Source organism: Solea senegalensis, linkage group LG13 (assembly GCF_019176455.1).
Source record: "Solea senegalensis isolate Sse05_10M linkage group LG13, IFAPA_SoseM_1, whole genome shotgun sequence".
Lineage (NCBI taxonomy): Eukaryota > Metazoa > Chordata > Actinopteri > Pleuronectiformes > Soleidae > Solea > Solea senegalensis.
The window spans coordinates 14,772,324-14,785,385 of record NC_058033.1 but is presented as its reverse complement, the minus strand read 5'-3'; the positions used below and the strand labels follow the sequence as shown (position 1 = coordinate 14,785,385).

The window sequence follows — 13,062 nt, the reverse complement described above, 5'->3', positions numbered from 1 at the left end:
CATCTAGGCTCATTTAGCCGAGTCTACTCTACATCCTACTTTAACTACCAACTTATCAGCAATTTTCTTTCCTCATTTCCTTTCATTCTTATCATTCTTATCCTCCCTCCTGCAGCACTGCTGTTGGCCACTTCTCTCCACCACTCTTCCTCACACACAATGGAGAGGTGTCTTTGTGTCTCTGACCTGTTTGTTCTTTCTCTATATTTTTATGATCCCTGTTCTTATTGGTATAAGTTATTTTCTATCAAAACAATACTGTAACAGTCCCACAGTATTTACTGCAGTGTTCAGTTCTGTGACATGTTTTTTGATGCCGTATGGCAGCTGGCATTTGTCATACTGCTTCCTTCCTCTGTTTCCTTCTTTCAGGTCGTACAGGACAACGACAGTGAGACAGAATCACATAAACATAGAATTACTTTTATTTTGTTTTATTGTAGCCTGGCTTTACGTTGCAAGAAAGACCAGCTTGATTAGACATTACCTATATTAAAAATACAAAAATGCTCATAACAGGCTTTTTTTGTTGTTGTTTTCAATGTTTGTACAAGCAGTCACAAGCAGGTTTGATTTAGCTGATGATTAGCACTGATGCAGTGCTGAAATAGGCAAACGTTTAGTATAGTAAAGTATTGTCACACTATAGAGTTATACATTTTTAGGTGTGTTAGTAGCTCATGGACGGGAAAATTCTAATTAACATAGCTGTATTGATGTAGCCTAAGTATCCCTTTGTAATTAAACAATTCATTGCAACAACAAATGGAAATACACCGAGACATGGCCATGCAGCATGCTAAGCCAAACAGGGAGCATATACTGTATAGCTGCATATATAGCTGGAGAGCAGATATAGCTGTACTGTAGTTGCAGGAGCTGAGGAGTCGGGAGATAATTCTCAGTGGGTCTGACCCCATTTACAGTACACGCTGTCTTTTGATCAGCTGTTAATCTAAAGTTATTGATTCCAGCAGCAGCTTGGAAGTCATTTATCAAGCTAAACACTTGCCTGTTCTGGCTTTTCAAATGAGGATCTGCTGCTTTAGTGCCTTTTATATCAACGTAAACTGCTGATATTTTTACTACAGTATTAAACAAAACTAGACAATTTAAAGACTCTGGAAAGCAGCCATTCCATGATTTAAAAAAAAATATGGATAGATCTTTTTTATTTTCATTATTATTGGAGAAGTTCTAGTTTTGGTCGTGGTGAACCAGTGCTAGAGGACTCAACATATTCCATCCAAGGACAAGTAATGCTTGTCATTCCCCTCTTTCCTCTCCCCACATATCATGCATCTCTGCCCTCTGCTTTCTAATAAAGGCATAGTGCCAGAAAAGACCATATAGGCTTATAAAAGAATAAATCTGGGGCAGTGTCATTCAGGTGCCATGAAAGTGTTTTAAAACGTCATTTAAATTACATTTGTCTACTACTGTAAATCCATTCTTGAGGCTTACTGCTATAAAAAGAGATCTAAAATATATGGTTGGGCAGTTCTACTCTGTCTCCTCTGTCAAGGAGAAATCAATCAGTCAGTCCCCAGAGGAACATGAGCTGGCACTCAAACCCATTGTGCCATTTTACCTTGTCTGAAAATTGACTATGCTTTTCTTTTTGTCTTTCAATTTATATTCATTTCCAGTGTTTACAGGAGATTTCAGTTCCAAGGATGGGAAATCATCGCACCGCCCAGCTTGGCCAAGCACACCATTATCTATTTAGGTTGTACACTGAATAGAATGAGATTTGGCATCTCATAAAGGAAAAGTCAAGAGGAATTAAGTGAATAGCATAAAGGCAACCGGCGATGATATTAGAATGGCCCTGGCTTTTTCTGTGCCAGGGTGGAACAAAGTTTTGTTGGAGCGTTAACCAGAAGGGTTAAGACAAACCATAAACAGGAACGCTGAGCAACAGATCACCACACAGTTTGTGTCCTTCTCAGACTACGTTAAAGAGCTAAAAAAAATACACGTTTAGCATTTATTTGCAGTAGATTTAAAGGAATCGTTTCTTTTTACTGACTCATACAGTGGTCAGCACTAACCCTACACTGAGGAAAAAGCTTGAGACACTGAGTCTTTCAGGGAAAATGTGACAGCCTGTGGGGACACATGTTTGCAGGTTCTTTTTGACAGCTCACGCTCCCATATCAATGTACATAGAAAAAAATCAGCATTTTTAGCTTCCGGGGATGACAAGTTTGTCAGGTAAATCTGAACCAAACTTTTTAAAAAGTGGAATTTGCAAAAAATATCACATTAAAATGTACTGGCGGAGGCAGCAGTGAATCGATAACTCCCATGAGCCGTGATACAGAATCGCCTCTTTCATTGATGGACTTTTGATGCAAGAAGTTACTGGTTTACAAAGCAAAACAAACTTCAGTTTATGGAAGGAAAAGCCTATTTAATGGCAAGCTTGCTATGTGTCAGTAACTGATCCTCCATGTCGCAAGCTGGTTCACGGCATGGGGGGGCATGTTCCTTGCCGACCGCCGGCGCTGTGTATAACAGTATTTCATCCAACCACAAAACACCTAAACTATCCTTTTATATGCACTGTTGCAGAGCACACACGGTAGAATTGTTTCCAGGTGACTCGAGCTAAAAAGCCCAATCACATCAATTAACAGACACCCATGTGGTGCCGTTTAGAGAAGCCCTGTTGATGTGTTGAGCGGAAGCTGTGCACCTCTCCCGCTGAGGATGATGGCTTCCTGTGGTTTGAACCTCTGAGAAATGACTTTATCACTTTTTTTCCCAGCCAGTTACAGCCGAGTGATAAACACCTGCAGATCCCCGGGCCATCCACTGTATGGGCAAAACTCACAAAAGAATGTTAGAATCAAACATGCGCGCTGTGCTTTTATTCACCAATAATGATCACCAATAATGTGCACTGTTGTGGGGGATAGAGACAGCATCCTTCCCCCTTACTCTGTTCAGACAGCTGCAGCGAGTCTGCACCACTGCTGTGTATGCAGCTGATGAGGGAAGGTTGTTGCTAGGACACCGCAACAGAGTCTTACTGAATGAATAATACGAGATGAATTCTCAATGACTGGCTGTTTCCCGTTCATTTTATTTACTTTTCATGCATCGATGACAATACAAAAATACTTTGCTACGTATGAATAAAAAATGAAACCGATGTTTCATTTTTTGCAACGTATTTGTCGCCGAGGCTTATTTGTGTCTCAGTACTTTGTTTGAAGTTTGAAAATAAAACTTTGATGAACAGAGTTGTAATCTCCCGACAAACATCAGCAAACAAAACACGGTATAACCTACTCTTTTTGTTTCCTTATTCTGTTAAAGCTCCCAGTGAGTTATGCTTCCTACAGACTATAGTGCGATTTCAGCAGTCTTATAAGCTCATTATAAATAAACTGCGCGATATGGATATGCTAACTTTGGCCAGAGAACATCAAGAATGTTGCATGCAGACGCTATGATGCTGACGCCTATTGAATATAGGTCACTATATAAGTCACCTGCTACATCATCAGCCGCTATAGTAGCAACGCTATAAGCTGCTACGCAAGTTATCTACGTCATTAGCTGCTACGCAAGTTACCTACGTCATCAGCTGCGATGCAAGTTGGCAACTTCATCAGCATGCACTAGTTGTAAACTGTAGCGTAAGATGCATCAAACTCTGGCACTTGTTTGTGTGTGGAGATCCATCATTTTATCCTTCATACCGACATCCATGTATGTTTTGCCCCCACTGATTAATGCATCTTTTCCTGTTGCATTTTCTTTGACTAGTCAGTAGATGTAGCACATATTCTGACAGAATGAAGGAATTGAAATGAAGGAATGACTACAGACTTGACTTTTTTTCTTTAAAACATGTTCAGTTCGACACTTCAAATACCACAAAGGAAGGTAGGACAGGAAGTCAGTTGGATGCTATTTTAATCTAACACTCGTTCAGGTCTTGGTGGTTATAAGTGTGCAAAACCGGACGTTTTTTAAGCCTAATATTTGAAATGCATTTCTTTTCATTCTCATTTAATGTAGGCCTAATGTCAGTATTCTTTGCGTTTTAGGCTCTGTAGTTTTATTTATGTTAATTACATTTTTTTTATAAACAAGTCAGTTGTATAGGACCACGAAGCAGACCTCATACATTGTATGAGTAATACAGTGTTTCTGTTACAGATGAAAACTCTAGCAGTTGCTGTAACACAAAAATACTCTAGTTTTGGTATATATGTATCTATCTATATATCTGTCTATCTTGTAAGGTTGGAGATTGTTTAGGTTTATTTTCCTGATGTCATCGCTTAAACAATACTTTTAAAACAGTGCATAAATTGTGCAACTTGTACAAGCGCAAGCACACAGTACACAGTGGCAGAGCAAAGAAGGTGATGCAATGAAAGAGCAGGTAATGAAACAGGCCTCAAAATAAGGAAATTCAATTGTGTTATGAACTGGTCAGGTAGATGGTATAGGAAGTAACCACAAACCCTTGTATTTATTTTATTTTTTTCAATCCACAGCAAATCATTCAGAGGGTTTTTAGGTCACTATTAAAAAATATATTTCCAGTAGTTGGATATCCCTTAGTTTGGACTTTGCATATTCATATTCACCTCAGTTATTTATCTGTAAAATACCTTCTACTTATGTGAACTGTACCATGCACTCTCTCTCCTCAGGAGTACACCATTGATGTCTTCTTCCGTCAGAGTTGGCGAGATGAGAGGCTCAAGTTTGATGGTCCCATGCAAGTTTTACCCCTCAACAACCTCCTGGCCAGTAAAATCTGGACTCCTGATACCTTTTTTCACAACGGAAAGAAATCTGTGGCTCACAACATGACAACTCCTAACAAACTATTACGACTCGTCGACAACGGCACACTCCTCTACACAATGAGGTGAGTCACTTTTTAGACTTATTCACACTGCCGACACGTCTTCTTTGTTGGATATTGTACATCTACAACAATACTAGTATGAGGCTGTCCTAGGCCTCAACTATGTTAACGGCTTAACGGTGACACTTTTTGATCGAAGCAATAACTTTCAGCATTGTAGTGAAAATGCCACTGGCTCATTGTTTCTTTCTTTCTTTCTTTCTTTCTTTCTTTCTTTCTTTCTTTCTTTCCGGGACTGAACATATAGTAAGCTATGAGCCTACTACTGAAATAAGACAAAACCAAGCCAGTTCTAAGGCAGGGTTTCTATTGTTTTTCTACAGGCCTGTTCTGTCCGAACCAACAAGACTACCTGTCAGGCCAAGATTTTTTATAACAAAATGAAAATAACGCCAAATATCTGATTGCTTTAAATCAATAATTCATTTATATTTATACATTCAAAGGAGGGAATTAATTCTGTCCATCAGTGAGATGTAAAAAACATCCTTAAACTGTGACTACAGTGTTCTTCTGTCATATCAGCTGGTAAAGCTTAGACAACATAAGTTTCTTTGGACAATAGTCTGTGTGATTCTTAACGCGGTCTGACATTTCATATCCAAAATGACTTTAAAGTTCAAATTCAAACCTTAAAAACTCATTCATATTCAAAACATACAGCCTAGAAGTGCACGATTCAGCAAAGGGCACTGTATTCATAGTACCATTTGTATAATATCTTCAAAAAAGTGAAACTTCATATTTGGAAAAAGTGCACGCTTATACCTAAGCATCATTTACATTGCAGATATCTGTAATCAGGGACATAAATAGTAACCATGCAACAGCATATCAGGGAAAGTCAGCACAGAATAGTTCAAATATAGTTTTTGCTTTACAAGTTTGTAGTGACTTAAAAAAAAAAGTTAATATCAGAACAGCTCTACCCCTCAGGCAGCCAGACCTCATCAGTTTTAGCTCAGTCTTGCAAGGTGCACATAAGAGCCCTTGCATGCTAAACCACCAAGTTTGCAAAGCCACTTTTGTGTCCTCCTGTAGTAGGAATGTCAGCAGTTTTTCGTTACATTTGGTTGAAAAACCAAAGTCCGGGGACAAGGTGATATTTTGACCTGATGATAGTGCTAGATAAAAACTTTAAAAAAAAAAAGCAATCACCAAAGTTATTACAATTCATGCTGAGTGAAATATGAATAGCTGTACCAAACTTTCACAGCAATTCATCTTACAAGCCCATATGTCAACCTCAAAAACCTTGGTGCTCAAGGGATTAAAACTGTAGTTGTGGGGAGCTGATGCAGCAGCTGTTAGATTCATTTCATCACTCAGTGTCAGACTTGGAGCCACTCATGCTCAGAAAATAATATCCACTTGATAAAAGTATTTCCACTATGTCGATGCTGTGTCCAAAATGCTCTGTGAAAAGCAGAATCAGCTTCCGAAACAGTAAAAGTAAGGGAATATCTACCTGACTGACAAAACTTGTATTATCTGTGTATCTGTCAGTCTGGTAGTGGTCTCTGTAGCTGGGCGTCAGGCTCTTAAAATGGCTGTAAAAGAAGCATTTTTCATGATGTCACCCATGAGGTCACTATTGATTTTTAAGGGTGAAAATTAAATTGAGAGAGTTTCATTTTGTGGTTTCCACATCCAGGGGTCAGTTCTGCCAAGGCTGAGAAAGACATTCAATGTCTAATGGAGTGTTGCAAGGACACTTATATTTCAAATCCAACTGAATTTGTGCGAAAAGATGATAAAGAGATTGCCTAATGAAGCAGAGGAAGATTAACCACCCAGAGACAAAAATTTAAGTGAGCTGGTTCCATTTTCTCAGCTACGAGGGGACATTTTACAGACCCTGGCTCTGTCTCCTCCCATCATGTGGAGACACACATCACTGCTCTGCATGGAGGCTCCACAGCAAGGTTATTATAGTTAACGAAAATGAAATAGAGAAAACTTCAATTGAAAAAAACATTTAACTGAAAAAAAATAAAAACTAGTTAAAAAAAAAAACGATAACTGAACTGAATTGTGTGTTTATAAAACTCCAATTGTAGCAAAAATGTGCTTAGTTTTTGTCTTTGCAAATTTATTTCATGCATAATCCTTTTTGGTTCCTATGAAATATATTTATTTTTTCTCTGCTGGCAATTTTGAAAGGTTTTATTTGAGACACAATACTCATCTTTTTGAATCTTACACCTGGCAAATACTCCATATTTCAGAAGATCCTAATCCTAATACAAAATGACTAAACTAAAACTAAGCATTTACAGCAAAAACCTAATCAAAACTAGCAAACCCGCTCTAATTATGATTTTTAATTATGATCAAAACGATGCAGACCACTGCTCAATACATGACCCATCCAGCACATTCAAGGTACATTCAATGAACCTTGTAATTGTATTACTTTTGCAAACACACATTCATATTTTTATTTGTATCAATGCTGTCATTTGTAAAACATTCAGTTCTTTTATCTTTTTAATATTGTAATTAATAAATATTTCCTCTTCTGATGTTTTTGATGTGCCTTTAGAAATCCGCCATTGGTCGTCCTTATTTGTGTTACATTTCCAATTCAAAATCTGTGCTTTATTTATGGTACTAAGCGCATATTATTTCTTTTAAATTATTCCCGCTTCAACTGTCACCGTACAAAATGCATGTCTCGTCTAAGGCACTAGAAATGTTGCAGATACGGATAATTTATGTTTTTTTTATATGACGTTAAGTGTGAAGTACATCACCGCAGTACCCTGTGTTGACTGGCACTCCTTAATAAACAGCTGCTCAAATCCATTTAATCAGCACGTCTACAGCATCTGAACTGACAAATCCTGCGAAAGCCTCCACTCTGCAGGATTGCATCATTATTTTGGATCCAGGGAACTTGTATTGTCTGCCAGTGCTGCTGCAGTCCTGTGCTTGGTTTCCCCTGACAGAGAATCCACAATTGATGATGAACTTAAAATACTCCCAGAAGACAGCAGTCTATGTATTTATTATTTTTTTATTTTTTTTACTTCGAACTCCTCGCATGAATTTATTCATCCCCAAACTGCATTAAGCTGTCTTTTCAAGCTGTTAAAAAAATAAACACAATGCAGGCACGTTTTGCAAAATCCATTTCAGAGTAATGAAAGCAATTTTTCAATAAAATCCAGATCCACTGTGTCCCATAACGCACAGCTCACTCACTGCTGTGCAACCACAGTTGGTGCAAATCTGTCTTTAAGGGGACTAATTAAAATCCTGCTGAATTCTGAACATAACATATGCATAAAAGAAATATACATTTACACAAATTTACACTCCATAATAATGTTTTGGTATACTGTAGTGTAAATCAAGTGAGGTAAGCTTTAAAAATCCATTTAAACAGAGCTCATCAGAATGCTATCTCATATGGTTGTTCCACAGCAATAACTACTCTGAAGTCCCTTCAGTGGAATGATGGCTACTCCAGCACCGGCAACAATTTCCTTTACAACCCTTAAAAAAAATGAGTATGTCTGTCTGTGCTCATGTGATGAGAAGGGTTCTGGACAGACAAATGGTCTGTATGTCTGACTGTATAATATATTGCTTTTCTAGTCCACTCTAGACCACTCAAAGCTGCCATACACTACAGTTTTGCCTCACACTTTCATGCAGCACATTTTCTATTACACATCTTTTATACCCATGCTGCTGGCACAGCATGTATGTGAAGTAGTATCTTGCCAAAAGACACATTGGCCGGTAGACTGGTTGAGCCAGGAATCAAACCCCCAACCTTCCAGTTGAAAAAACGACTTGCTCTACCACTGAGGTGCCCTTGCCCCTAAAATCCCAAAATGTTCTTGTTGTTTTTGAGTTTTTTAATAACCTGTGGATGCAAGTTAACAATAAATTATTATCCATGGTCCTTCTGCGGCTTCAAGTGTTTTAAAGTGTAACTAAACCCCCTAACCACTAATTTCAGTCAGTGTATATGGGTATCAAGTGTGCAATGTGTGAATAGTGTAAAGTGTTTTCATGTATTTCTTTTATTTTTAGTCTATTGTAAACAACGTTAACTAAAATACTCACACTAACACACCTATGTACAAAAATGTCCTCATTGAAACCCGTTCAATTTGACAAAAAACTGGCAATTTAGGGGTTGAAAACTTTAAATATTCATTAATGTTTGATATGTACGAGTATTCTATGAACTATTACATTGCAAAAAATTATGGATATAAACAAATGTTTCTACTTATATTTCACATATACCAGGCTGAAATATCAAACCGAAAATAATCAAGTTTGCATGAAGTATAGTGAAAATAATTAATATATTGTGTTTATCTAGACTGAAATGAAGGTGCATCATGACAAAAACTTGGCAATTTTAAGGGTTAAAAAAAATCATTAATATTTGATATGTATGGAAAGGTCCGGTGTTGGATTAAAAAAATAAAATAAAAAAATTATAAAAATATTATTGTATAATTTTTTATAATATTTAAAGCTTAATTTTTTATGAACACATTTTGATGCTTTTTTGAAGGCGCATCTAAGGCTTAAGAGCTAACTGCAGCATTGTGCCACATTTTGTTGTAGCACAAAGTTAAGAAGTTACTTGTCTCTGATTACGTAGGTAAGTAATTCCACTTCTGGCGTGTGTGTATACAGCTTTTAGGACTAGTGCAGCTCAGGAATGAGATGAATTTTGTCAATTAGCTGTCAGTGGAAGTGCTTTGAGATATGCAGCAGTGTGTTTCCCGCATGTGATTTATGTCGTACTTTGTTAATATGTGTAGTTACTGAGACACTTATCAGTAATGAGGTAGCACTAGAGAGCAGTCAAGAGGGTGGAAAACAATGGGCGCACAGGGTTGTTACAAGTGCAGCACATGGCTAATTAGAAACAGTTAAGTCTGACTTTGGAAGTGGTCTGCAATACGTTTTCTATATCATATAATCTCCATTGAATGCCATGCTAAAAAATCTATACGAATGTGATTAAAGCATCTAGATTCAGTTTATCCATCAAGTTATACATTAATTATTGCTCACAGACCAATATGTACTTGCTCCGATTTTCTGCTCCAGGCCCAGTTGCTCAAATAACCCATCTTTGGATTTATGCCTGGTCTATAAATGTTTTAAGTGATTTACAATAACCCTGTTTGTGGTCCATTTAATAGCAAGTCAGTCCACAGTAGGGTGTTTTAATGGGCTGCAGTTTTGTTTGAACTCAGCAAATTTAAATCCCTGTGCTGATTAAACATTTATGAGTGACATAATAATATGCACAATTTCTCTATTTATTCAGGGCATGTTGTGGTTCTGCTTTATGGCCAAATGAAATATCTAGTGTTCTCAAGAGATTAGGTCAGTCAGCTGAGATTTCATTACCACTGACGGAATGCCCAGCCCACTATTTCTTTTTAATATACAGTTTCTGACTATAAAAAAAATTGGAGTTTTAAAAATTTAAGAGATATTTCATGTTTTTTTGGGGTTGTTTTTTTAAGTATGGTTGCATGAGGCACTGACACAGTCAATGCCAAAGAAGTCAACTTCACTGTGCATGCTCCCAGTGTGCTGCCATTTACTACAACCAGCCTGAGACATGGATTCTTGCTCTCCCTGAAGCGGGGGGGCACAAAAATACACCTTAGCCACTTAACTGAAGGGTCACATTGTAAAATCAGTGTCTGCTTAAGTTTACTTTTGTCTTAAGAATGTGCTCCACAATTTATCTCACAGCGAGACAGCCTTATTATCATTTTGTACTCCCCGCACCAAACTCCGCTGAGAAAAAAAATCATCAGTGATTTTACATCACTGCACACAGAAGTTGTTGTTCCAGTGCTGCCTTCATCAGCGAGTTTAAATGTGTTATTTTGTGATTAGAGTTAAATGATGAGGAATGAATTCCATTAAAGATTATGTCCCGGTGCTCTTTATTCAAGCATATGTTCAAGTCGCTCTTCCAAAGAGAATGAACAGTCACTTTAAAGTGACTTTGGTGTCACAATGGATTCCAACACTTTGATTTTGCCAGAGATGATGTCAGTGTCTGTGGAGGCATGATAAGAACTCTGACAGTTGTGGGAGAAAATTCTAATCTTCAGCCAACTTTAAGTTTAATGACTCACATATTCTTACAACCTGGTGTTCAATATAAAGAGCCATAACATAGGATAAGACACAAACTAGGCACCTTTCAAGGTTCCCTCACCAGATACCAAAGCACCAGGCATCTGGACCGGATATGCCTTGCTGTCTTCAATAAAATCTTTCAACTTCACTCATCACTGACTCCAGATGTTCCATCATTGGTCATCTTACCTGAAAATCTCCACAACAGCAATGAGTGGTGGGTCTGTAGTTTGTCTCATAGTTTACCTGTGAAATTATTGTCTCTCCCTCTGTCCCGTCAGACTGACCATTCATGCAGAGTGTCCCATGCACCTGGAGGACTTCCCGATGGATGCGCACGCCTGTCCTCTGAAGTTTGGAAGTTGTAAGTCGAGCCAGATCGTCACAGGAACACAGAGTTTGAAAATAATAAAACTTTACTGCGGAAGCAGTGGCAATTTTCCCCTGCTGGTTTTATTAGTTTTCCTGTCTGGGATAGGACTTGAACCTGACTGCACTGTAGAAATATAACAGTGGGCAATAACTCTTATGCTTAGAATTGTTTCTTGTGACAAACACAAAAAAAAATAACCATAAGCTTGCAGCGAGAGTTCTCACTCAATACAGATGGATGTGTCTCCAGATGTGAGTGGAGCCATATACAGTATCTTGAGCATTAAAGGTACAGTCAAAGGAGCTCAGGACAGAGACCTGTGATCCTCAAGTCAACACTATGCATTTTAACATACTGCAGATGAATCTCATAGATGTTTTAAAGCCTTTTTTTTTGGATGGGACAAAGTATATCAGGTTTGTGTTTTGAGCGGCATTACATTCAGTTTTTGAAATTGGAAATTCGCAGACGTGCCTGAAACCAGGCTCCCAGTGGACCATACCTGCTGTTGGTCCCACTGGTGTCCACACATTTTATCATCCATTTTGCTCTAAATGCTAGTATACTTCACAGATTTGACGATGAGACCCTTAAGTCCTCAGGAAAATGTTAACTGAAGTTATAAATCAAGTGAAAAGTAGAAGCTAATTGTTCCATAGACTTCCACTCGAACTGAGTTCCAGCAGTTTTGCTGTTGAATAAATTTTTACTGCCCTCTCAGGCTCACCCTGCAAACCAGAACACTATATCTACCATAATATATGATCTATGGTGGCATTACTCATGTGTCATTCTTGTGAATAAACACAGAATCTAATCAGTATTAGCCTGTGGGGTGTTAATGATCAGTAATAATGAGCAGAAAAGGTTCTCAACACTGACTTCACGACACATTCTGAATGTTTTGCTTCAGTTGAAAAACTGAGCGAGTGTGGTGCAGGACTCAAGTTTCACAGTCAATAAATATCCAATATTTTCTCTACAGTGGTTGGATACCCCCACTGTCAATTCCTCACCCACCTTTCTGTTGCCTAGATGCTTACACCAATAATGAAGTGATCTACCTGTGGACCCTGGGAGACGAGAAGTCTGTCGCTGTGGCTGAGGACGGCTCAAGGCTGAACCAGTACGACTTACTGGGACACGTTATTGGCAAAGAAACCATCAGTTCTAGCACAGGTAGGTTACATCTACAGCCCCCCAGACATTTAACCTCAAACTGCTTTAGACTTGGTGTGTTCAGACAGTTCAAACAGGCAAAAGAGGTTAACAGTCAGAGTGGCAAACACCTCACTGCACAGCTTTTCTGGCTGCAGTGTGAGTGCACATCAAAGTGTTCACAACAATTTATAGCATTTGGACAAATTCAATTTTGTTGGAGGATACTGCAGCGGAACTACATCGTTGGATATAAGTCCAACCTTGGAAATATAAACTCAGTGAAACTGCCGCTTGAAAGCGGACATTATAAATTGCCCTCCTTCTTTTCTGATGACATACAGACCTCACTGTATAATGGCTTTCCTCGGTGTGTTTTCATAAAGTAACAGTCTGCACTTTTTCACAGTTTCTGCCATTTTAGACGCGGCTTTCATTATTCGGGGGTTTCATGTGGGAAATGATGGTTGTTATCAATTTTTGGGAA

The 13,062-nt window shown here is 38.2% G+C and overlaps 1 protein-coding gene across 2 annotated transcripts in view; it reads left to right on the top strand.

Moving 5' to 3' along the window:
* gabra3 (gamma-aminobutyric acid type A receptor subunit alpha3) overlaps positions 1-13,062 on the top strand; it is a 90,071-nt gene that overhangs the window by 59,977 nt on the left and 17,032 nt on the right. For both annotated transcript variants that reach the window (XM_044042343.1, XM_044042342.1), the window contains exons 6-8: positions 4,680-4,900; positions 11,326-11,408; positions 12,453-12,596. In XM_044042343.1, the coding sequence (XP_043898278.1) occupies positions 4,680-4,900; positions 11,326-11,408; positions 12,453-12,596 (448 nt within the window). The remainder of the gene's footprint in view (positions 1-4,679; positions 4,901-11,325; positions 11,409-12,452; positions 12,597-13,062) is intronic.